Raw genomic sequence first — 23,187 nt, 5'->3', positions numbered from 1 at the left:
TCCAACGGCTTTTTCTGGCCTCTTTAGTCACCAGACATGCATGCGATTAACATACAGGCACACTTAAAAAACTTAAACACCACCCCCTCCCAATATACTTTTAAAAATTGTTAATTCACATAACCAAAAAGTTGATGTCAGTCTGTTATGCCAGAAACACATATGGCTATGGTTTTGTCTTCAGACAATGCCAGTGTTTGCAAAGTAACAAGCTCACAAGCTATGTGGATTTTATTTGGCTACAATGTGCCAAGTAGTTCTAATTTCCTTGCTTGATGGCAAACAAGACACATACACACACCCCCCTCATCCCCTGCCCCTCCAGGCAGGGTTTCTCTGTGAAGCTCTGGCTGTCCTGGAATTCACTCTGTAGACCAGGCTGACCTGGAAGTCCACCTGCCTCTGCCTCCCAGAGTGCCACCACTGACCAGCTCCTTTATCCCAATCTTAATTTTGATATTAACTCTCCTATCACACTCTACAATGTTACGGGATTAAAGAAGCCACAGAATGCAAAGGAAGAAAGCTGATAGAGGCAAAGAAGGTCATACTGAGTTTAGCCAGCCTCATAAAACCAAGAGCACTGGATATGTGTAAAGCAAATTCAGTGGTATTTTCAAGAAACTGCAAGGTAGACAGGTGACTCAACTGCTCATTCAGAAGATCCAGATTCAATTTCCCCTAACCACATGTAAGTTAACAACCATCTGTAACTCCGGGTCCAGATCAGACGTTCTCTTAAGATCTCCCCAGGTACTGCATGCAAGTGGTGCACAGACATGCATGCATGCCAAACACTCATACACGAAATAACAATTCCTGGGAAGCTCCATGTGGTGAGTTTAGGAGACAGTGTATATGGAGGATGGGAGAGAAGGTTAGAAGTTCAGGACTGATGTGACAAGTACCATACACCTATTTAAGGTGTTTAAATTTAGTTCTACAAACAACAAAGAGCCGGTTTTCCCCAAACCCTTTTAAATGAGACTGAGCTGAGACTTTTTTTCTTGAGACAGGGTTCCTCTGTGTAGTCTTTGCTGGCCCAAACTCAAGAGATCTGCCTGTCTCTGCCTCCTGAGTGCTGGGATCAAAGGCGTGTGACACTTCCACCTAGCAAGACTTGGTTTTGTTTTTTCTTTTCGAGACAAGGTTTCTGTGTAACAGTCCTGGCTGTCCTGGAACTCACTTTGTAGACAAGGCTGGCCTCGAACTCAGAGATCCTCCACCAAGTCCAGTGCTTGAAATAAATCCTGATTAATCCTGATCAACCCTAAAAGCTCCCATGTCGAAGGCTTATCCCTTCTGATATGTAAACTTTAGAAACACATGAGGATCCCTCTTTTTTCTTTAGCCTCATTAGGTGAGCAGTTTTGTTCCACTTGCTCCTGCCTTCACTCAGCCTTGCAACGGTGTGTTTGAAGCTTAACAAAAATCAAGCATTTCTTCATTTAATGTTACCCTTTTTTGACAGTTTCCTGTATCACAGGCTGGTCTCAAACTCGGTGTGTAGCCAAGGATAGTCTTGAACACCTGATCCTCCTGCTCCCACATCTCCAGCACTATTACTTTGTACGACACCATGCTAGGTGTAAGCTGGTTTCCCCCACTATCTTGTTACAGCAACAGAAAGCCCACCAGCCTGAGGTAACAGTTTTATAGGTTTTTTTGAGACAGGCTCCAACTTTGTTGGAGTTGGTTTGGAACTATGCAATCTAGACTGGCCTTGAACTCATGATCCTCTTTCTGCTAGAAGACAGTTCTTGTCATGGATATCACTGGGGGTGGGCTTTTGAGGTCTCAGATGATCAAGCCAGGCCCAGTGTGGCATTTCCTTCCTGATGCCTGCCCATCCAGATGCAGAACTCCATGTCTGCCTACATGCCCCCATCCTTCCCGCCATGACTGAATATCTGAAACTGTAAGCCAGTCAGCCCCAATTAAATATTTTCTTTTATAAGAATTGCTGTGGTCACCAGGCGGTGGTGGCACATGCTTTTAATCCCAGTAATCAGGAGGCCGAGCCAGGCGCATCTCTGAGTTCAAGGGCTACAAAGCGAGTTCCAGGACAGCCAGTACTGTTACACAGAGAAACTATCTAGAAAAACCAAAACCAATCAACCACGGTTATGGCGTCTCTACACAGCAGTAGAATCCAAGACATGGACGAACAAGTTTCTTGATTATAAGGACTGGTATAGCCAATGCCAGGCACACAGTAGGTCACAAAAATGGTGAGAGGGGGCTGGAGAGATGGCTCAGAGGTTAAGCGCACTGACTGTTCTTCCAGAGGTCCTGAGTTCAATTCCTGGCAACCACATGGTGGCTCACAACCACTTGTAATGAGATCTGGCGCCCTCTACTGGCGCCAGAACACTATATATAATAAATAAATCTTAAAAAAAAAAAAAAAAATGGTGAGAGGTTGTGCACACCTAAATCCAGCACTTAGGAAGCAGATCTTTGTGAATTCAAGAACAGTCTGGTCTACCTAGTGACTTCCAGAATAGTCAGGGATATGTAGAGACCACGTCTCAAAACAAAACAATTAGGTGGTTGGCAAAATGGCTCAGGTGATGAATAAGCTTGCTACCAAGCTTGACACCTGAGTTTGATTCCCAAGTCCACATGGTGGAAGAGCATGGACTCTCGCAAGCTGTCTTTTTACTGTCATGGCGCTCCACGGCATGCACGCATACCCCACACAAATAAGTGCAGCAATTCTTGACCAGACCTGTCTGTGCATCACCTGGGTGCCTGGTGCCAGAGTTTAGAGGAGGGCACTGGATCACCTGAGCTCACCTCAGACAGCAGTGAACCTGGATCCTCAGGGAGAAGTCAGTACTCTACCTGCTAAGCTATCTCTCCTGCCCCAAACACAACAAAACCCAAAACAGGTGTGGTGGCTTACACCTGTGATCCCAACATACAGGAAGTTGGTGCAAAAGAATAGTCATGAATTTGAGCCCTCCTGGGCTGTGAGTTCCAGGCCAGCCTGGGCTATAGTTTGAGCCCTGTCTCAAATCAACCAACAGGTGTGCTGGTTACTTGTCACCTAGTGGGTAAGACAGGGTCTGTCCATGATAGAGCTCTAAAATCCACTATGTAGAGTGGACCGTCTTCAAACTCAGAGAGCCTCCTCCCTCCTGAACGCTGGGATTAAAGGCATGCACCACTATGCCTGGCCAGATCAACACAAATTTTTTAAAAATAATTTTGTCTATATAGTGTACACACACACACACACACACACACACACACACACACACACGCCTGAGGGTGGTGGTAGTATTAAAATTGAGCACCTTCAATTTACTTTCAGGGAAGAGATCAAGCACCTACTGAGTTCATCCAACAAGAAGCCATAGCTTTATTAGAGATAGAAACAGTACAAATTTCAAACCAAGCTGTAGTTCCACTTTCGAAACACCAAAAAAGGGAGGGGGGGAGGCGGAGAATGGAAGTGTCCTTGCTGTCAAACAGTTACATTGTTAATTCCTGTAAAAGGGGGGAAAAAGATATTAGAGGCATTTATAGGCAAACAGGTCATTATATTCTAAGGCATCTCAGGCTTTGGAATGAAGCCTCCTAAGTGACTGGGAGGGAAGGAACAGAGACGGGCCACTTACCATAATAGCATTTACAATATCATTACTGTTGTTTTTCAGGGCTCGGACTGCCTTTGCTCGTGACACATTTGCTTGTGACATGACCAATTCTATGTCCTTAACCTCCACACCTGTTTCATCAACCTAAAGGGGAAGAGAGTCTTAATAAAGAACAACTAACTTCAGCAGTGTTTTGAAACACAATCTGCCAACACAAACAGACTAAATAAAAGTTCACAAGACTCTGTGGCATACCTCTTCCTCCTCACTCTCCTCCTGTACAGTCGGAGTCTGAGTATTTTCTTGAATGTTTGAAACAGCTTCACCTTGAACTTTGAATTTCTCAGCAGCTGCTAACTGTGCTTGCTGAGACAAATCTTCAATCTACAGGGCAGAGAACAGGGGCACATGGGTAGATCTGTTTGTCTAGGTAGAAATTGCACCTTAGGCCATGTACTGTTTTGTTTGTTAACGAGTATTTGCCCTCACTTTGGACTCACTGTAGGAAGAAGTAAGCAAGCTGTGTCTAGAGATTTTTTGTATCACAAGTGCATGAGAAGGGGCCAAACATCTGCAACGAAGATTATCTGACCCCAAATAACAGTAATACTGGTCTGGAGCAAATCACCGCAAACCTTCACCAACCTTGGCTTCTCCAAAAACTATGTAGGTGTCTGAAGCTGGGCTCTTGTAGACATCTGGTTTTGTGATGACAAAGAGGATATTTTTAGATTTCCGGATAGTGACTCTAGTAACCCCTGTAACCTGTCGAAGACCCAGTTTGGACATAGCCTAAAGAAGAGAAAAGAACATTAAGTTTCTAACTTTAGAAGCAGCTTAAAAAAGAAACAAACACATAATATCACATTCAACACCCACAGCACTTTTCCTGGGTTAAATTTATTAAGGGAAGACTAGTTGAGTGTTTTCAGCTGCAGCAATTACCAGTTGTACCATGGTGCCTTATTTGTGCAGACAGTCCCACGTAACCTAAACTAGTTCTGAACTTCCTACACAGCTAGCCCTTAAGGTCTAATCCTTCTGCCTTGGTGTCCAAGTGTTGGGATTATAGATAGCAGCACCCCAGAACTCTAATCCTTATTGGTAACTCCACCTTACCTTGTTGTTGGGGGTTTTTACTCTTTTGTGGGGCCCACCACCCACCTCCCAAATAAATCACACACGGAGGCTCATGTTTAATTATGAATGCCCAGCCTTAGCTTGGCTTAGTTTCTGGCCAGCTTTCCTTAACTTAAATTATCCCATCACCTTTTGTCTCTGGGTTTTTCCTGTTCTCTTGCTTCTGTAAATCTTACTCTTACTCCATGGCTTGCTGTGTGGCTGGCCCTTGAAGTCCCCCTCCTTCTCTGGCTGCTAGCTATGTCTCCAATCCCAGATTTTCCCCTGTCTATACATTCTCTCTGCCTGCCAGCCCCGCCCATCCTTGCTATCGGCCAGTTCTTTATTAGACCATCAGGTGTTTTAGGCACAGTAACACAGCTTCACAGAGCTAAAGAAATGCACACAGCTAAAATAATACTCCACTGTATTACCTTCCTTGCCTTCTTCTCGCTCCGACTCTGTTTTGCTTTACTGACAGGTTCTTCATCGATTTCAGCTGCTGCAGCCAGCTGAGAAGGCAAAGAGTTTTGAGTTGAACAGATCCCAAGTTCAGGATGATTGTTTCCATGTGGTTTTGCTTTACAAAGATTCACAGTTCAAACAGTCATGTCTGTTATAATCAATCTTGGTTCTCCAGACCCTCCCTTTTTTGAGACATGGCTTTATTCAACATGTCTGTCTCAGATTATAGGTCCTGGCTACGACACTTGTCTTCTAGTACTTTCCTGACTCAATGTAAATTATTAAGAGAACAAGTACCTGGGCTTGTTGTGTGGTTGTCTGTGTGGAGTCTTGTTCCTCGAGCTCTGGTACTGATTCATCACTGTCGGATTCTGTTCCTGACCCTAAGATGACAGAACAATTTTAAAAGGTGGCCCCTCATCCTGGCCTGCCTGAAACAGCTACCACTGCTCTATTCAAGGCCTTACAAAGCTAACCGCCTGCTGCGACCCAACTTATAGGACTCCACTGAAGAAACATTCTCAGAGACGTGGACAGTCACCAGACACAGCAGGCAGCTTATGTGCAGCAACTGTCTTCTCCATTGCTTGGCACAAACACCAAGCATCACGTGATTCCAAATTTTATCCCCAGCCCAGTCATCCAGAAATGTTTAGACAAAAGGCATCTTTTGATACAATTAAGTGAAAACCCTTTAAAACAAGGTTGGAAGGTCAGAAGCAGCTGTGCACACACATTCTGCCTTTCAAACCAGTCACTGAATGAATTTCACCCCATCACTGGAATGCCTCCATGTTGTTAAGCTCGAACAGTTCTCACCTCTATTAGATACAGACCCGTGATTCCCCCACTACCAAATATAATTCACATATCTTAATTTTCCTTCAATTGAAAGTCCAAGCATCAGTAAATTCTACTGGAAGGGGAAGAAAGCATACACCCACACCATTCATAGGTCAGGAAAAAACACGTCTCTACATTTTTAAGAAAAGGAAGTCCCTGGGCAACTGGTAGTTACTAAGTCTAAAAAGTGAAAAAAAAAAAAAAAAAAAAAGAAACAGCTTCAAGATTTCCCTTCTGTTTATTTTTAAAAAAGCAAACTCCAGGCCCAGGGACAGGGTTAGTGATGTGGTAGGAATCTGAGTAAACTAAAGGCCTGGTGGTCTTGGTTTTCACTATCAGCTCAGTCAGGCCATAAAGGATGGTTGGACCCAGGGCTTAGCCTGGCTCTCTTTACACAAGACAGGAAGTATTATCTGAGATGATAGAAACCAAGATTTAGTTTCATATTCCTAGAGCGTCTACACTTAGTTACCATTCTACGTACTATGCCCACACCCAAGCAGACGTACTGGACAAGCGGCGCATCCTAGTTAGTACTGGTGGGCACCCCCAGAGGGGTGGGCAACACACCATGCACACAGCAAACCAAGGCAAATACCCTTGTCGTTCTTCAGAACAGGCTGCTTGGCGGAGGGGGCTGGGGCAGGGATCCCAGCAGGTTTAGGGGTGGGCATGTTGACGAGGACCGGCTGGAAAGGCACTCCCCCAGAGACTGCTTCCGGGGGAATCAGAGGCGGCAGCTCATCCTCATCAGCAGGGGCTGGGAGCTTAGAGGGCGATTCCAGCACTGACCCAGGTGAGGACTGAAGAAATGGCTGTTTAGGAAGCAGAGGGGGAACTGGGGAGGGAGCAAGAGTCAGGGAGGCTTGTGGGGTAGGCTTTGGAGCCACAGATGCTGCTGACCCAGCTTCAGGAAGGGCTTTGTCAGAAGTAACTGCTGCCAGAAGGGGAGTGATCTGAGACTCAGGAGAAGCATCCACAGGACTCTTTGGGGAATGGAGACAATCATTGTCTTTTGCAGAGAAAACAGGCAGAGCTTTTGTAGTTTTTGAAGAGTCTTTCTCCACAGGGACTGTCAGAGGGGCTGGAGCTACTGCAGAAAGGAGGCCCTTTGTATCTTTCTTAGCGGAGGGATCTGAGCACTTAGGGGAAGCAGAATTCTTCTTGGCTCTTGGGCCTTTCTGAAGGGGAGCAGTATTGACCAGAGCACCTTCTGGAGTGGGGGCAGCAAGTACCTCTTTGAGAGCTGTAGGGTCTTTCTTTGCTGGGAGCGTTTCAGATGCCTGAGGGCCAACAGTCCCTGTGCTACATGTGACAGAGGCTGGGGAAGTAGGGGAGTCTTTGGGGAAGGAAGAAGTGATGGATGAGAGAATGGGAACCTCTTTAGAGGGAAGACTCATAGCTGGGAGAGTAGAGGGCCTTTTGGAGGATGGGGCCTTTTTTGGAGCTGACGGAGCGTTAACGGTGGGGGCAAGAACTCCTTTGGAGGTTGAAGTTTCTGAGGTCTCCTTGGGGGCTGGGGCCCTCTGGGAAGATGAGGATGCTGGTACCTCTTTGGGGGAGATAGAAGCCACAGAAGAGATAGTAGGGGCCCCTTGGGGAGATAGAGTTGTTGAAATCTCTTTGGAAGTCTCAGTTGCTGGGGCCTTTTTAGGAGATGGGACTATGGTGGCCTCTTTCGGGGTTACTGTTGCTGGGACAATGGGGGCCCTTTCAGGAGATATGGGAGCTGGGGTCTTACTGGAGGGAAAGATCTTGCCTGGGGGACCTGGGGAAAGGGAAGCCACAGCTGGGGCAGTGGAAGCACCTCCAGGAGATAGGGCTGCTGGGGCAGTGGGGTCCCATTTGACAGACTGGGCTGTTGACTTCTCCTTGGGGACCACAGTTGCTGAGACCTTTTGCGGAGAGGGAGCTATCTCTGGCGGTGAAGTGGTGGCAACATCAAGGGAGGGACTTGCCGGAAACTCTTTGGGGGCTGAATTCTTGAGTACCTTTTTGGACGATGGTATTTTGGGACTCTTTGAGGGAGAGGGAGGAATCACAGCTGGGGCAACACTGGGAGACAGGGCTGCTGGCGCTTCTTTCAGAGCTACAGGCATTGGGGCCTTTTTATGGGATGAAGGGTTCTTGACTGGGGAAGCAGGAGTGGTTACTGGAGTCTCCATGGGGGAGCCAGCAACCCCCTGTGTGTCAGCAGGGATAGCTCTGGAGGCTGTAGTGGCTGAGGCCTTCTGTGGGGTGGGAGGGTTTTCCTGTGGTGCAATGGTGACCCCAGATACTGCTGGTGTTTCTTTGGGTCCTGCCATCTTAGGGGCCTTTTGGGGAAAGGGAGCAGTCTCCAGTGGGGTACTAGTGACCCCTTCAAGAGATGGGGTTGAAGTTTCTTTGGGTGCTGCAGCTTTGGGGGACTTTTTTGGGCACAATATTGCTACATTTTCTTTAGGGGCTGCAGGTTTTGATGTCTTTTTGGAGGAAGGAGAAATCTCCTGTAGTACAGCTTTGACTCCTTCGGGAGACGGTTTTGCTGGAATTTCTTTAGGGCTTGTCATTTTGGGGGCCTTTCTGGGAGACGAAGGGATCTCTAGTGGCCCAGCTGTGACCCCTTCGGGAGATGGGACTGTGGGTGTTTCTTTGGGTCCTGACGTCTTAGAGGTCTTTCTGGGGGAAGGAGGAGTCTCCAGTGGGGCAACTGTGACCCCTTTAGAAGATGGGGCTGCTGCTTTGGAGGCCCTTTGGGGGGATGACGTCGCTGAGGTTTCTTTGGGGGGTCGCAGCTTTTGAGGTCTTTTTGGGGGAGGAAGGAGTCTCTAGTGACACAGCCGGAGTTTCTTTGGGGGCTGCCGTTTTGGGAGCCCTTTGGGGGGATGGTGTTGCTGAGGTTTCTTTGGGGACTACAGATTTGGGAGTTTTTTTAGGGGAGGCAGGACTCTCAGCTAGGGTAGCAGGGGCACCTTTGGGAGGTGGAATAACAGGAGCCTGTTTGGGGGCTTCAGTAGCGGGGGAAGGAGGAATTTCCTGTGTTGCATTTGTGACCCCTTCAGAAGATGGACTGGAAGTTCCTTTGGGGGCTGCAGTTTTTGAGGTCTTTTTAGAGGATGGAGAAATCTCTAGTGGCACAGCTGTAACCCCTTCAGGAGATGGGGTTGTTGGAGCTTCTTTGGGAGCTGCAGTTTTGGGCGGCCTTTTGGGGGATGACGTTGCTGAATTTTCTTTGGGGGCTGCAGTCTTGGGGGCCTTCTTGGGGGAGGGAGGAATCTCCACCGGCACGGCTGTGATGCCTTCAGGAGATGGGGTTGCTGGGGTTTCTTTGGGGGGTGCAGTTTTAGGAGCCTTTTTGGGGGATGACATTGCTGAATTTTCTTTGGGGGCTGCAGCCTTGGGGGCCTTCTTAGGGGAGGGAGGAATCTCCACCGGCACGGCTGTGATACCTTCAAGAGATGGGGTTGCTGGGGTTTCTTTAGGGGCTGCAGTTTTAGGAGCCTTTTTGGGGGATGATGTTGCTGAATTTTCTTTGGGGGCTGCAGCCTTGGGGGCCTTCTTAGGGGAGGGAGGAATCTCCACCGGCATGGCTGTGATGCCTTCAGTAGATGGGGTTGCTGGGGTTTCTTTGGGGGCTGCAGTTTTAGGGGCCTTTTTAGGGGAGGTAGGACTCTGAGCTAGAGTATTATTAGGGGCACCTATGGGAGATGGGGTCCCAGACCCCTCTTTCTGGGTTGCAGTTTTGTGGGCCTTCTTGGGGGAAGGAGCAGTCTCCAATGGAGCAGCAGTGACCCCTTCAGAAGGCGCAGTTGAAATTTCTTTGAGGGCTGCAGTTTTTGTGGACTTTTTTTGGGATGGAGGTGCTGAATTTTCCTTGGGGGCTACAGTTTTTGAGGACTTTTTGGGGGATGGAGAAATCTCTAGTGGCACAGCTGTGATGCCTACAGATGGGGCTGCTAGAGGTTCTTTGGGGGCTGTAGTTTTAGGGGCCTTTTTAGGGGAGGTAGGACTCTGAGCTAGAGTAGCAGGTTCACCTTTAAGAGATGGGGTCACAGGAACTTCTTTGGGGGCTCCAGTTTTGGGGGGAGAAATCTCCAGTGCCACAGTGGTGACCCCGCCTGAAGGGGATGGAGTTTCTTTGGGGGCTGCAATCTTAGGGGACCCTTTGGATGAGGTTGAATTTTCACTGGAGGCTACAGTTTTTGAGGTCTTTTTTGGGGAGGGTGGAATCTCTAGTGGCGTAGCTGTGATCCCTTCGGGTGGAGTTTCTTTGGGGGCTGCAGTTTTGGGAGCCCTTTTAGAAGAGGTAGGACCCTCAGCTAAGGTAGGAGGGGTACCTTTGGAGGATGGGCTTGTTAGAGCCTCACTGAATGCTTCAGTTGCTGGAGACTTTGGTGGGGAGGGAGGAGCCACAGCTGGTGCATGTGGGGCCTCTCTGGGGAACTGGGGTGCTGACACTTTGGAAGCTACACTTTCTGGTGCCTTTTTGGAGGGCATAGCTGAGGCGTCCTTAGGGGATATTGATTTTGGAGTCTTTTGTGGGGAGGGAGAAGTCACATCTGGGACAGCAGTGGCAACTTTGGGAGATAAGGTTGCTAAAGCGTCTTTGGGGGTTGCAGTTGTTGGGGCACTTTTGAGGGATGGGGAAATCTCAGTTGGAGCAATGGGGGCTCTAGCAGGAGATGGGGCTGCAGGGGCCTTTGGGGGAGACAAAGATGTCACAGCTGGGACACTTTGGAGCAATAGGGTTGCTGAAGTATCTTTGGGGACTGGAGTCTTTTTAGAAGAGGTGGGAGTCACATCTGGTACAATAGGGGCCACTTTGGGGGGCTGGATTACAGAGACCAGTTTGGAAGCTGTAGCTTCTGTGGTCTTTGGAGGGGAAGGAGGAATTTCTGCTGGGACTGTGGGGGCATGTTTGAATGAGGTTGCTGGGACCTTTTGGGGGCATGTAGAAGTCTCCACTAGGGCCCCTTTAGGGAAGGGAGGAGTCACAGTCGAAGGAACAGGGGCCTCTTTGGAGGATGGAGAAACAGGAGAAAGCTTAAGTGAGTCTTTAGGGCCTTGAAAAGAAAGACTAGCCCCAGGAAGGAAGGCAGGCTCAGGTGGAGAAAGAGGAGATGACAGGTTTACAGGAGAAACATCTGGGATAGCAGAACCCTTCTTAGACGATGGCCTTTTAGTCTGAGGAGACCCACCAGTCTCTAAAGATGGGGGATCAGCTGGATAAACCAGAGTGCCTTTCAAAGACACAGAAGCACCCGAGTCTCCTGGGTGCCCTTCAGGAGAGGAGGCCAAAGATGCCACAGAGGAGACACCATCAACTTTCTTTGCACCGGAAAAAGAAATCCCAGCTGGGGGAGGAGCAGGAAAGGGTACAGACTTGGGAATTTCAGGGGCCAATGCCAAAGTGGTCACAGAAGCAGAAACATTTGTGGGGGGACAAGCCACAGATGGAGCCACAGGACAACCTTCAGAGGCTAAAGGAACCCGAAGTGAAGTGGCAGGAGTGGATGTTTTAGAAGCAGAGGTACCTTTGGCAGTCTTAGGAGCCAGCCCTTCAGGATCAGAAGACTCTAGAAGAGATGGAGCCACTGCTGGGGCAGTGAGAGAACACTTGACAGACAGACTGACAGGGTCTGTTTTGACAAGAGCAGTTGGGGAGTCAGCCCTCACGGCTGCCCTCACTGCAGGGGCAGGACCTTCCACAACCTTCCTTGTTACAGGGTCTTCTGAAGGTGATGCACTTGGAGGAGGAGACTCCTCATGTGCTATCAGGGCCAAGGGGAGTAGAGTGGGGTCTCTTCTGGTAGGGAGTCCTGCCTGGGCTGCAGAACCGGGGGCGCCTACATTTACCAGTACTGAAGTGGAGAGATTTTTAAGGCCTTCAGTGGCTGGCAGAGGAGGAACTGGTACTCCCAGAGCAGCAGGGGAAGCTGGGTCTCTACTACCCACAGGACCTGATGGACCTGGAGGAGACACGGAAGGGGCAGGTGCAACAGAAATGGCGGAAGGGTTATCCGGAGCAGGCTGGATGGCTCCAACACACGAGACTGGAGTTTCTTTTAAGCCAGTTTTTTGAGAAGCAGGAATCTGTGTCAGCAAAGGCTGCTGAGTGGCATTAGAAGAATCTCTGGGAATGAGAGAGGCTCTAGGAGACAATGAAGTAGCTGTATCTGAGGAGCCAGGAGGGCCGCAGATTACACCAGCAACAGCCGAGGTGCCATGATCAACAGATGGAGCCAGGGCAGACGCTGGAGCCAGAGAATCAGCAACCAGCTCCTGTCTGGAAGGAAGGAGTCCTGTCTGGAAGGAAGGAAGGGGAGGAATTGCAGATCTCTCAGATGGATAGGATGCCTCAACAGCAGAATGAACTACAGAAATGGTGTTACTCACTGTAGGATCTGACAGAGCACTAGGACCTGACTGACGTAAAGGTTGAATAGGAGAATCCAAAGAACTGTGACGTAAAGGTGGAAGATGCAAGCCCAGAGAAGTAGGGGGCGCCGGGAGGGTGCTGGGAGTTACAGTGTTTTGAGCAGGTGAACTAACAGGTCTCTTTAGGTTAAGGCTTAACATATTTTGTGGCGCCAGAGCTGAGGAAATGGGGATGCCTTTGATTGGAGAAGTGATGGTTGGAGTGATGGACAGTGTTTGAGGAACAGGTGGAACAGAGGCCAGGGGGGTTTCAAGGTGGGCAGGAGGAACACTGATTACATCTGGAGGACTCGGGGCAACACCTTTCAGATTCAGGATTACCTGAGAGGGAACTTGACTAGTAGAGGCCTTTGGTTCTAAAGGAGCAAGAGGTGCCAATGGCCCTGGCTCAGCTACAGCAATTGATGAAGGTGAGGTGGGAGGGTGAGGTGGAGATATAGGACTCTTCTGAACTGAGCGGGGAGCCACGGCAACCAGAGACAAGGGGGCTGAAGAGGACCGGGCACCTTTCTGAGCTGGACCTATCATAGGAGAGGCCAAAGCTAAGGCAGCCGGGGAGATGGGAGGCCCTATCAGGTGTGGCAGGAAAGTTGGAGTGGGAGGGGCGGTTCCCAGAGGCACAGTTGTTTCAGAAGATGGCTGGGGAAAAGGAACTTCAAAAGGGGTTGAGGAAATACTAGGGGAAGGGAGTGGGGAAGGCCGATTAGCGGTTACTAGAGGGCTTTGTTGGGGGGCCAGGGAGCAAGGAGGGGGAGGTCCAGGCTGCCCTAAAGCAGCAGTAACATTCAAGGCTGAAGACATAGGAAGCACAGCTGGAGAAAAGCAAAAATAAAATAAAATAAAAAACAAAATAATAAACGGAGATAAAGGGAGGGGAAAAAGGTGAGTTGTGCAGCCCAAGTTGGTAACATGCCTCACGGGAAACAATGGAGTTTTAACTCTGAGAATGAAGGTCACCACACAGGATTAGAAAAAGGTGACACGCAATATCAACTTTCCCTGTACATATTTCAGTGATTACGTGGACTACATCCTTCTCATTTCCCAAGTTCTACAAAAATAAACCAACTATTTTAAGGTGGGGCAAATGGTCTAAGACTAGCTCATCTCTAAATGGGGAGCACAGGCCCACACCCTCCCTGTTACTGGGGATTAAGCCTAGGGCTTCACACATGACAGGCAAGATTACTATATAGCCTTAGCCCTTTTTGAGATAGTCCCACCGTTAGGCTGGCCTTGAATGTACAATCCTCCTGCTTCAGCTTCCTAAATAGCTGGGACTAGAAGACCAACCTGGAGTGGACTGAGAACATGCCTTCTTCCTCCTTCCTTCACAAAACTGACACTATTCCCAATGCTCTGAGTTTAGACAGGGCCTCACTATGTAGCCCCAGGTGGCTTGGAACTCTGAGAAGGGTCTAGCCTCTCTATCTCTGCCAGGATTAAAGGTGTTGGCCAATGCTTTCTGAGCAGTGCTAACGATGAGGAATCTAAAGGGTTTGGGGTGGGATCTGATTATGCTGGAATAAATTTTAGAAAGTATATACCTGGCCTAACTCAGTTCTACTAGAGCTGAAACTCTTCAACATTTGATACTAAGTATTAAACACCAAGTCTCAACCAGTAGTCGTCTATACACCATTATCTCTTTTTCAGCAATATTAGCTCTTTAAACATTGTAACAAATTAATTATGACCCAAGGAAGGGCAAAATAGGAATTATATCATGAAACTAACCAAATTGTTAAGACATACTTTAGAAGAGAATTATAATGAAAAAACAAAAAAATACAGGTTCCCACCCTTTGATCTAGAGAAGCATACATGCTACCTAAACAGACCACCATTTGGCACTGAAAAGATTTCTAAAAGGGGGTGGGGGGCGGGGGGGGGGGGGGGGGGGGCGGTTCTGCCATTTGAGCTAACACTGGATTAAATCTAAGAACCAACAAACGATAAATACCTAGAAAGGCTAGAAAATAATAATAAAAAAGTCCACAACACCCAATCTCACAAGTCACTCAACCAGTTTATTCCCAAGTTCTTATAGGACAAGCAGGTAGGTGGATAGACCAGTCTTTCTGGGAGAATTGGTAGGCCAAAGCCTTCTAATTATAATGCAAACACTTCTAAACATGTTAGCTAGAATTTAAAACATGGAATATGCTTTACTGGACCTAAAGGCAGGACAAGATCCACGTGACTTGCTTTTATACTATAACCAATGCCCTGATTTGTCCTCATTCATTCCAGTAAGACTAATTAGTTACAGACATCGTGGGTTTGCCTTTAATACCTAACACGTGCAAGCTCAGACTAATTATTATCTTTAACAACACTAAGGACTGCTTTAAAATTAGTAATTTTAAAAGCTGGAACCAGAGTATTCTAAATCCATGTAAATTTCAGCCTCCACACTTGTAAAATTGAATTTAACTCTTGTTTATTTAGCTCAGCAGCTGCAGATCCCCAGAGACCATTCCTTTCCCCTACTGCCCATTTCCCAGGTCAGGGCACCCACCTCCTTTCTGGTCTAGCAGCTGGACTAATCCCTTCAGCTGCTAAAATCAGACAGGTGGGGAGGAAGGACTTTAATGCTTCAGTATAAATAACTTTAAATCCAAAAGAAAACAGAAACGGCCCATTGAGTAACAGAACTGACTCGGCAAGACCATTTCATGTTCATTTCAAGTTTCCTACGAAGACGTTCTAACCAGCATTCAGGCCTATCTTCACACTACATTCTACTTCAGTTGAAAGCCACATTTATTTCAGCCTTGGGTTTCATATATTGGAACTACTCCAGGACACTACAAGTATCCGAGCATTATCAATCCCTACAACTGAACTAACCTAGGCTGAGGCTCTCGTTAGAATTCGCTTCAAAGGAGCACATATCTCATCCAGACATGTGACGAGAGGCTCAGTGCCAATCACGGCTATCTAAAACCTGGACGCAACTTGCTGGCCAGAACTTCACCAAAGCTCAGGTCTCCTTGGCCTGCCTCTGCCACCCAGTTGCAAAAGACCAGAACCACCCAGGCCCTGCCCTGCTCAGGTTTCGTATAAGATGTGTAATTCCACAGAAGAGCTCTTCAAGCAGCTGGTGTAACTCATACAACAAGCTAGAGAACCTGTCCATAAATCTTAAAGACATAATTCTGTATTCTTTTCCTCTGAGGCGGTCCCCCAGTGCCGGCAAGATAGCAGTTAAAATTTGTACTAACGCTACGAACCCATTTTTAAAAACTTCACTAAATGACAGTGAACTCCAAAAGGCAGAAATGTGTCTGTCATCCTGCCCACCAAATGGCTTTAGGATCCATTTTAATTAACAGCAAGAGAGCTATGGGCACCTACCTGTCTCAGCCTGAGGCTGTGGCAACTCCTGCTCTGTAGCAGGGACGGTCTCTGTGGCTTCACCAGGCATTTCTGAAGGGAATAAACAGGAAGCCCGAATTAACTGGGGTGAAATCACCTGCCCGGCCCAGAGACGAGTATTCCGGAAACAAACGAACTAAAAACACACAAAACCTGCACAGGGCCGGTCAGAAAACAAACCACGAGGGCCCCGGGAGACAACGTCCCCCCAAAACTCCTGGAAATAGCGTGCGACGCCTGTGACACGACCCTCAGACGGCGACTAAAACCTCTCCCGGGGCTGCTCCACTGAGCAGGCGGCCGGCTCCCCGCCGCCCGAGTCCCCCGGACTTCACAAGGACAGCACCCCCCATCGCGGTCTCTGCGCCCAAGGTCTGGCTCGCCATCCTGAGGTTTCAGGCGCTGGCTTGGCCCCCTTCCCGTCCAAACAGCCACGCCGCCGCCGCCGAGCCCGGGACCCCCAGGCTCCACTTCCGAGAGCAAGAGGACTACGGGGTGCCGTCTGCCCCAGCAATCCCCGGCCGCAGGGCGACCGCGACCCCCGGACCTCCCCCGGGTCACCCCCCATTCCCGAGCCCAGGCGCGCCCGACCTCTCCAAGACGCTACCGCCGCAATGGCTCCCGCGTCCCCACGCCCGAACTCCGGGCACGACCCGCTGCCCTCCTCCTCCTCCTCCTCCTCGCCCGCTCGTCCCTAGACCCCAGCCGCGGGCCCCATTTTGTCCGCAGGGCCCCGGGACGGACGGAGTGGGAACGCCGAGCCGCCCCCCCACCCGGCACGGCCGCCGGCGCCCCGCACACGAACGCCCCGGGGCCCGGCGGGCCCGCCACGGAGGAGGATGGCTGCGGATGGAGAGCGGAGGCGCCGGCGGCACTTACTGTGCGGAGAGCGCGGAACCAAGATGGCGGCGGAAAGAGAGCGAGCCAGAGCGTGACCCACGCCTGTTGCAGAAGGAAGCCGGACGCCGAGGAGGGCGGGACCGACATGCGCTTCCGGGTCAGGCGCCCCCCCCCCCCGCCCCCCAGCGGGGTGGGGGGGAGCCTCCGCTTCCTGCAGCGAGCCGAGCAGCTGTTGTCCGGGCGTCATGGTGACGCGGCCGAAATAAGGCTGTGAATTCCTGAGAGGACGCGCGGGCCCGGCGGGAGCCGCCCCGCCACGGCCTTGACCCCGAGGGACGCGCCCAGAGACCGTAGGCGGAGGAGCGACAGCTGTTTCAACCCGCGTCCCCGGATCCCTCCTCCAGCCGAGCGAGCGAGACGCGAATTTGCAGCCCATGCCACCGAGCCCGTGTTCGCACCGTTGGAGAGAAGTGGCCTGTGTTAAAATCCCAATTGTTTTCATTTTGGAATGGACGATTTAGGGCAGCGAAAGTTCGGTTCTCCCCAGGAAAAACGCTCTAACCCCAGCCCTGGGGAGGCAGCGGCAGGCGGATCTCCTGAGTTCGAGGCCAGCCTGGTCTACAGAGCGAGTTACAGGACGGCCAGAGTTACACACACAGCTTAAGCACACAGTTCGCTTTGCCTGATATTTTCGGCACTTCTCAGATATTCTATTCTTTGGGGGAGGGGGGCAGTGCGTGTTTTGAGACAGGGTTTCTCCGTATAGCAGCACTGGCTGTCCTGGAACTCGCTCTGTAGACCAGGCTGGCCTAGAACTCACAGAGATCCGCCTGCCTCTGCCTCCAGAGTGCTGGGATTAAAAGTGTGCACCACCACCGCCCAGCTCTTCTCAGATATTCTAAAATTCACCCCTTTTAGAGTCAGCGTGGGAATGTAGCTTGATTGGTAGAGTGATTGACTAGTAAACAAGAAGTCCTGGGTTTCATCCTGCAAACCAGCGTTTGAGAGGTGGAGGCAGGATCAAGAATTCAAAGCCATCCTCAGCAAAACAGCAATACAGAATCCTGTGAGGGTTTTTGTTTTGTTTGAGACAAGGACTCTTACTGTAGTCCTGGCTGGCTTCAAGCTCACTTAGAGATCCACCTGGCTCTGCCTCCTGAGTGCTGGAATTAAAGACATAGGCTACCAAGCCCAGCCTTGTGTTTTTGAGACAAGGTCTTAACTTTGTAGACCAGGCTGACCTCGAACTCATAGAGACGCACTTGCCTCTGAACCTAGCAAATTTAGAACTAGCCTGGGCTAGATATTGAGAGCCTATCTCAAAACAAACAAAACCTCACACTCTTTGAAAGTAGAATATACTGTAAAACCAATATTTTGTTAAAGAAATGGTTTACCATCTCTTAGTTCTACAAAAGAACTCAACAAACTTGAACCTGGAATACTTAGATCATCTGCAGGGTGGTTTTTTTCTTTAATAACTTATTTAAATTTATTTTATGTGCATTGATGTAAAGATGTCAGATCCCCTGGAACTGGAGTTACAGACATATGGCTGCTGGGAATTGAACCCAGGTCCTCTGGAAAAGCAGCTAATGCTCTTAACCACTGAGCCACCTCTCCAGCTCTCTATAGGTCCAAGCTCATCTCAAACTTGCTGCAGCCCTCCAGAGTATTGGTCTTACAGCTGTGCACCATCACATCTGGCTAACACTTACTTGATTTAATTGGCTGCGTTTTATAGGAAGCGTTGAGAAATTTAAATATTCTGAAAGGTGCTTTAAACTCATGATTGGACTGGCCAGACGGGTCAGCTAGTTCATGAGCTTGTTGTGCAAGTCTGGCAACCTGAGATTCATCCTTGAAACCCACAGAAAGGTGGAAGAGAACAGACCCACAAAGTACAAGAGCACATACACAAGTAAGCAAATAAAATAATAATGTCTGGGCTGGAGATACGTCTCATCAGTTAAGAGCACTAACTGTTGTTTCAGAGGGCAGGGGTTTAATTGCCCCCACCTACAGCACTTGTGTCTGTATCTCCAACTCCTGGGGAATTTTAAGCCCTCTTCTGGGCTCTGGGGGCATTGCATGCATGTGGAGCAAAGACGTACCTGCAGGCAAAATACCCATACACATAAAACAGAAATAAAGAAAAACAAACTGTCTTGAGAATTTGAGTATAGTCAATGAGAATTAGGATGAATGTCAGGATTAATTGGGTAGTAACTTTACAAGGACTAGGAAATTCTGAAATCATCCCCCTACAGGAGACACTGCCTGACTAAGAACAGATTTGGGGCTGGGAATAGAGTTCAGTTGTTCTGCTTTGGAAACACACGTGAAGGTCTGGGTTCGACTCTCAGTGCTCTTAAAACCAGGCATGACGGTGAAAGCTTTTCATGCCAGCACTTGGGAAGTGGAGGTCAGAGGTTCAGTTCAAGGTCTTCCTTGACTACATAAAGGTTGAGGCCAGCCTGGGCTGTATGAGACCAGCCCTTCACCACACACACACACACACACTCCTACCAATTTTTTTTTTTTTTAAATCTGCTTTTAATCTTGTCTGGACCATTTAGACTATTTAGCCTATTTTTTGCCTTCATCTGTAAAATGGGGATAATAGTTACTGCTTCATAGTATTGCTAGGAATATATGCACATGACTTAGTGTTTATTAGTGAAACTGTAGCTAAGCCAGGCACTGCCCGTCAGGAACCGCATCTGCTTGGGAAGCTAGGGCAGGAGGATGGAGAGTTGGACGTCAGTTCGAGCCACACAGCTAGATCTCTTAAATGTGAGGGAAGAGGAATGATGCTGGCATGCAGTTTACTCACAGAAGTTTGTCTTCTTGAGTCAGCCTTGGATTTAGCAGCTGAGTACTTCCTCTCGTACAGGGCCTTTCTGGAATACATAATAGACTGAGTAGATGCCAGTTCCTCCAACCAGGACAGTGTTGAGGCTACAGAGGCTGGTGGACATTTCTCACTCTGTTGGTAAGACTAGCCTAGGAAGAGATTTATGTGTGCACACACAGGAAGGTCAGAGGACAATCTTGAACATTGGCCTTCAGTTTTCAACCTTGTTTGAGACAGGGTCTTTGGCTCACCAGTATGTCAGGCTAGTGGGCCCTCGATCTCCTGGGATTTTCCTGTCCAACACTCATCTCTCCTTAGCTGCTGGAATGACAGACACAAGCTACTGCATCCAGCTTTTACATGGTTCTAGAGATCCAACTCTGGTCTTTACGCGTGTGCAGTAAGGGCTTGGTCCCTTTATCATCTCCCCAACCTGTATCATATTCTTTGGGTTTCCCTATGACCAAAGTTTGAAACACCACTTTCGTGTCAAGTTGTGTCCTTTGTTCTTTTTTTTCCCTTTTTCAGATAGGGTCTCTTATAGCCCAGGTTGTCTTGGAATTATGTAGCCAAGGATGGCCTAGAACTCTTGATCCATCTGCCTCAGGCTCCCAAATGCTAGGATTACAGGTGTACACTACCACACGGCTTGTTTCTATACTTCTATCAGTGGCTTGGAAAGTCAAGGAAAAGGGAAATCAATAGTCTTTTGGGTGTTCTGTTCAAGAGCTATACAATTATTACTTTAAAAAGAAAACCTGAGTTGGAGGCCAGCCTGGTCTGTAAAATGAGTTCTAGGACTGCCAGGGCTACAGAGAAAGAAACCCTGTCTCAGCGCCCCCCCCCCCCAACCCTAATGCGTCTTAGTAATTATTTTTATTTTTTTATTGTATGTGTAAGGTGTTTTGTCTGCATGAGTGCGTGCACGCTCGTGCAGTACCCAAGGAAGCCAGAAGCTTTGAGCCATCTCTGTAGTCCCAGTAATTAAGAAGTTTTAATTGATCCACTGTTTTTTAGAAGCTGAAGACTGAATAATCCACAGTATACAGAAGCTTAAATAAGGAGTTTTGCAAGATAGCTTTTAATATTTTTCTTTGAAGAGTAGGAGAAGAAGTCTAAGTGTTTTGATAAACACTATGTATATGAAATATATATTTGAGACAGGGTCTCACAATGTCTTTTTCTTTTTTTTTTAAACAGGGATAATGAAAAAGTTTATTACTAGCTGGGTGTGGTGGTATACACTTTTAACCCCAGCACTCTGAGGGGCGAGGAGCTCTGTGAGTTCAAAGCCAGTCTGGTCTACATATCCAGTTCCAGGTCAGCCAGAGTTACAGATCCACTGAGTTTAGGATTGTCTCTTCTGTCAGGGAACCTTGTTAATGGAGAATGTGGCTTCACTACCTGCACGACCCTGGTGACAGAAGCCATCTTGCTGCCCATCATGACCCCCGAGCAGGGGCAACAATGTAATTCTTGAGACAGGGTTTCTCTGTGTAGCCCTGACTGTCCTGGAGCTCACTTAGTAGACCAAGCTGGCCTTGAACTCAGAGATCCCCGTGCCTAAGGAGAGCTGGGAATGAAGGCAAAAGGCTACTATGTCCTGCCACGATGTAACTCTTTAACTCTGCGGGCCTGAACTTGGTATGTAGACCAGGCTGCCTCAGGTTCAGACATCTGCCCACCTCTGCCTCCTGAGTGCTGGGTTGAGTGGCGCTAACCCCCTGGCAATAGTTTTTTGTTTGTTTTGTTTGTTGGTTACACAGGGTTTCTCAGAGTTTCTCTGTGTAACAGCTCTGGCTGTCCTGTAACTCCTCAAACTCAAAAGATCCACCTGTCTCTGCCTCCTGAGTGCTGGGGTTAAAAGCATGCGCCACCATACCTGGCTCTAAATTGGTTATATTTTTAAATGCCTCTTTGTGGTAAACTAATCCAGTTTCTGAGGGAAAAAGAAGCTAAAATGGAAAATACTTGAAAAAGACATTCTATTAGGTCCTAATATTGTTCAGCTAACTCTTTTTCTTTTTTTAAAATTATTTTTGTTTTTTTCAAGACAGGGTTTCTCTGTGTAGTTTAGGTGCCTGTCCTAGATCTTGCTCTGTAGACCAGGCTGGCCTCAAACTTCACAGAGATCTGTCTGGCTCTGCCTCCTGAGTGCTGGGATTAAAGGTGTGCACCACAGCTGCCCGGCGGCACAGGTTTTTAAATTTTTTTTTTTTTTTTAAGATTTATCTATTTATTATAGTGTTCTGCCTGCAGGCCAGAAGAGGGCACCAGATCTCATTATAGACGGTTGTGAGCCACCATGTGGTTGCTGGGAATTGAACTCAGGACCTCTGGAAGAGCAGTCAGTGCTCTTAACCTCTGAGCCGTCTCTCCAGCCCCCTGGCACAGGTTTTTAATCCCAGCACTCAGGAGGCAGAGGCTGGTGGATCTTTGTGAGTTTGAGGTCAGCTTGGTCTACAGAGTGAGTTCCAAGACAGAAAGAGCTACACAAGGAAACTGTCTTGAAAAAAAATCTGTAAGGAGAAACAAGAGAGTAAATGAATATAGGTGATATGAAAGCCAATGGGAGAGCTGTTTGGGGGGAAGGGAGCGTGTGAAAAAGTGTGATATAAATGTATGTATGAAATGTCACAATGAAAAGAATAAAAGGAAAATGTTACTATGAAACTCATTATCTTATATGGTAACTAAAAACATTAATAAATCAAAAATGAAAAGTGGGCATGGTGGCTGAGACTTGTAACCCCAGCATCCAGAAGGCTGACAGATCCAGACTGTCATTAGGTCCAGGACAGCTCGGTCTAGAGTTGACCCTGTCACTCAGAACAACATAGACAAAATCATAAGACAAACCAAACTGAACAGTGGTGTGATGGCTATTCCTGACTGTCAACTTGACTACATCTGGAATTAACTAAAACCCAGGCAGCTGGGTACAGCTGTATGGGATTTTTCTTCAATGAAATCATTGAAGTGAGAAGTACTACCCCAACTCTGGGCCACACCTTCTGATGGCAGCCTACATAAAGGAGATGGAGGAGGCTCCTCGCTCTCACTGGCATTAGAGCCTTCTTCAGGATTCCCCAGTGTACTGAAGACCAGCTGAGACATCCAGCCACGTGGACCTTACATTGGTAGACAGCCATTGCTGACTAGCTGGACCACAGCCTGTGTGCCACTCTAATAAATCCCTTTTCCTCTCTGTATATATATGATTTTTTCCCGTTCTATTAGTTCTGCTCCTCTGGAAAACCCTGATTAATACAAGTAGGCTGTAGTGTAGCCCAGGCTGGCCCTGAACTCGTGGCACTTGTTCTGCCTCAGACTGGGATTACAGGTGTGAGCCACAGCTGTTGACTCATATGACTGAAGGATACGGCCATCATCTATATAGAATTATAGAAGTGGAGATGGTAACCAGTGGGCTAAAATGAAAGTCTTGGCATTATTACTGCTCACATATACCTCTATACATAGCAACTGGTAGAACTGAGTATATCAGAAGCCTAAGAATTATCTTTTCTTAATATTAAAATTTACAAAGTCCTACAGTTTACTTATTCCTTGATTTGTTTCTTTTAGGATCCTCGACACTCTCTTGGTCCCAGGAAATCTCTTCAACATAAACTATTTCTTGAAAGAAGGACATTCTGC

At 48.1% G+C, this 23,187-nt stretch overlaps 1 protein-coding gene across 2 annotated transcripts; it reads right to left on the bottom strand.

The window, feature by feature from the left end:
• Positions 1-3,339: 3,339 nt before the first annotated feature.
• On the bottom strand, positions 3,340-16,820 carry Naca (nascent polypeptide associated complex subunit alpha). 2 transcript variants are annotated; one of them, XM_052753613.1, is made up of 8 exons: positions 16,710-16,820; positions 15,810-15,881; positions 5,487-5,572; positions 5,159-5,236; positions 4,251-4,397; positions 3,861-3,989; positions 3,627-3,749; positions 3,340-3,495 (listed from the first exon to the last, which is right to left on the bottom strand). In XM_052753613.1, the coding sequence occupies exons 2-8, from the start codon at positions 15,877-15,879 to the stop codon at positions 3,481-3,483; spliced, it is 648 nt and encodes a 215-aa protein (XP_052609573.1). In that variant the 5' UTR covers positions 15,880-15,881; positions 16,710-16,820; the 3' UTR covers positions 3,340-3,480. The 2 variants fall into 2 exon arrangements, with proteins under 2 accessions (XP_052609573.1, XP_052609574.1); XM_052753614.1 differs by lacking the exon at positions 16,710-16,820 and adding an exon at positions 16,422-16,672.
• Between the last annotated feature and the right edge of the window lie 6,367 nt (positions 16,821-23,187).

The sequence above is a fragment of the Peromyscus californicus genome, unplaced genomic scaffold (assembly GCF_007827085.1).
Source record: "Peromyscus californicus insignis strain IS unplaced genomic scaffold, ASM782708v3 Scaffold_24__1_contigs__length_46423439, whole genome shotgun sequence".
Taxonomy (NCBI): domain Eukaryota; kingdom Metazoa; phylum Chordata; class Mammalia; order Rodentia; family Cricetidae; genus Peromyscus; species Peromyscus californicus.
The sequence above is the reverse complement of the archived record's forward strand: the minus strand, read 5'-3'. Positions and strand labels throughout refer to the sequence as shown.

Coding starts and splice junctions, on each gene's coding strand:
- Naca (XM_052753613.1), bottom strand. CDS start 15,879: ATGCCTGGTGAAGCCACAGAGACCGTCCCTGCTACAGAGCAGGAGTTG. Junction 5,573..15,809: donor ACAGCCTCAGGCTGAGACAG/GTAGGTGCCCAT, acceptor CTGTCATCTTAG/GGTCAGGAACAGAATCCGAC. Junction 4,398..5,158: donor GCGAGAAGAAGGCAAGGAAG/GTAATACAGTGG, acceptor TCTCTTCTTTAG/GCTATGTCCAAACTGGGTCT.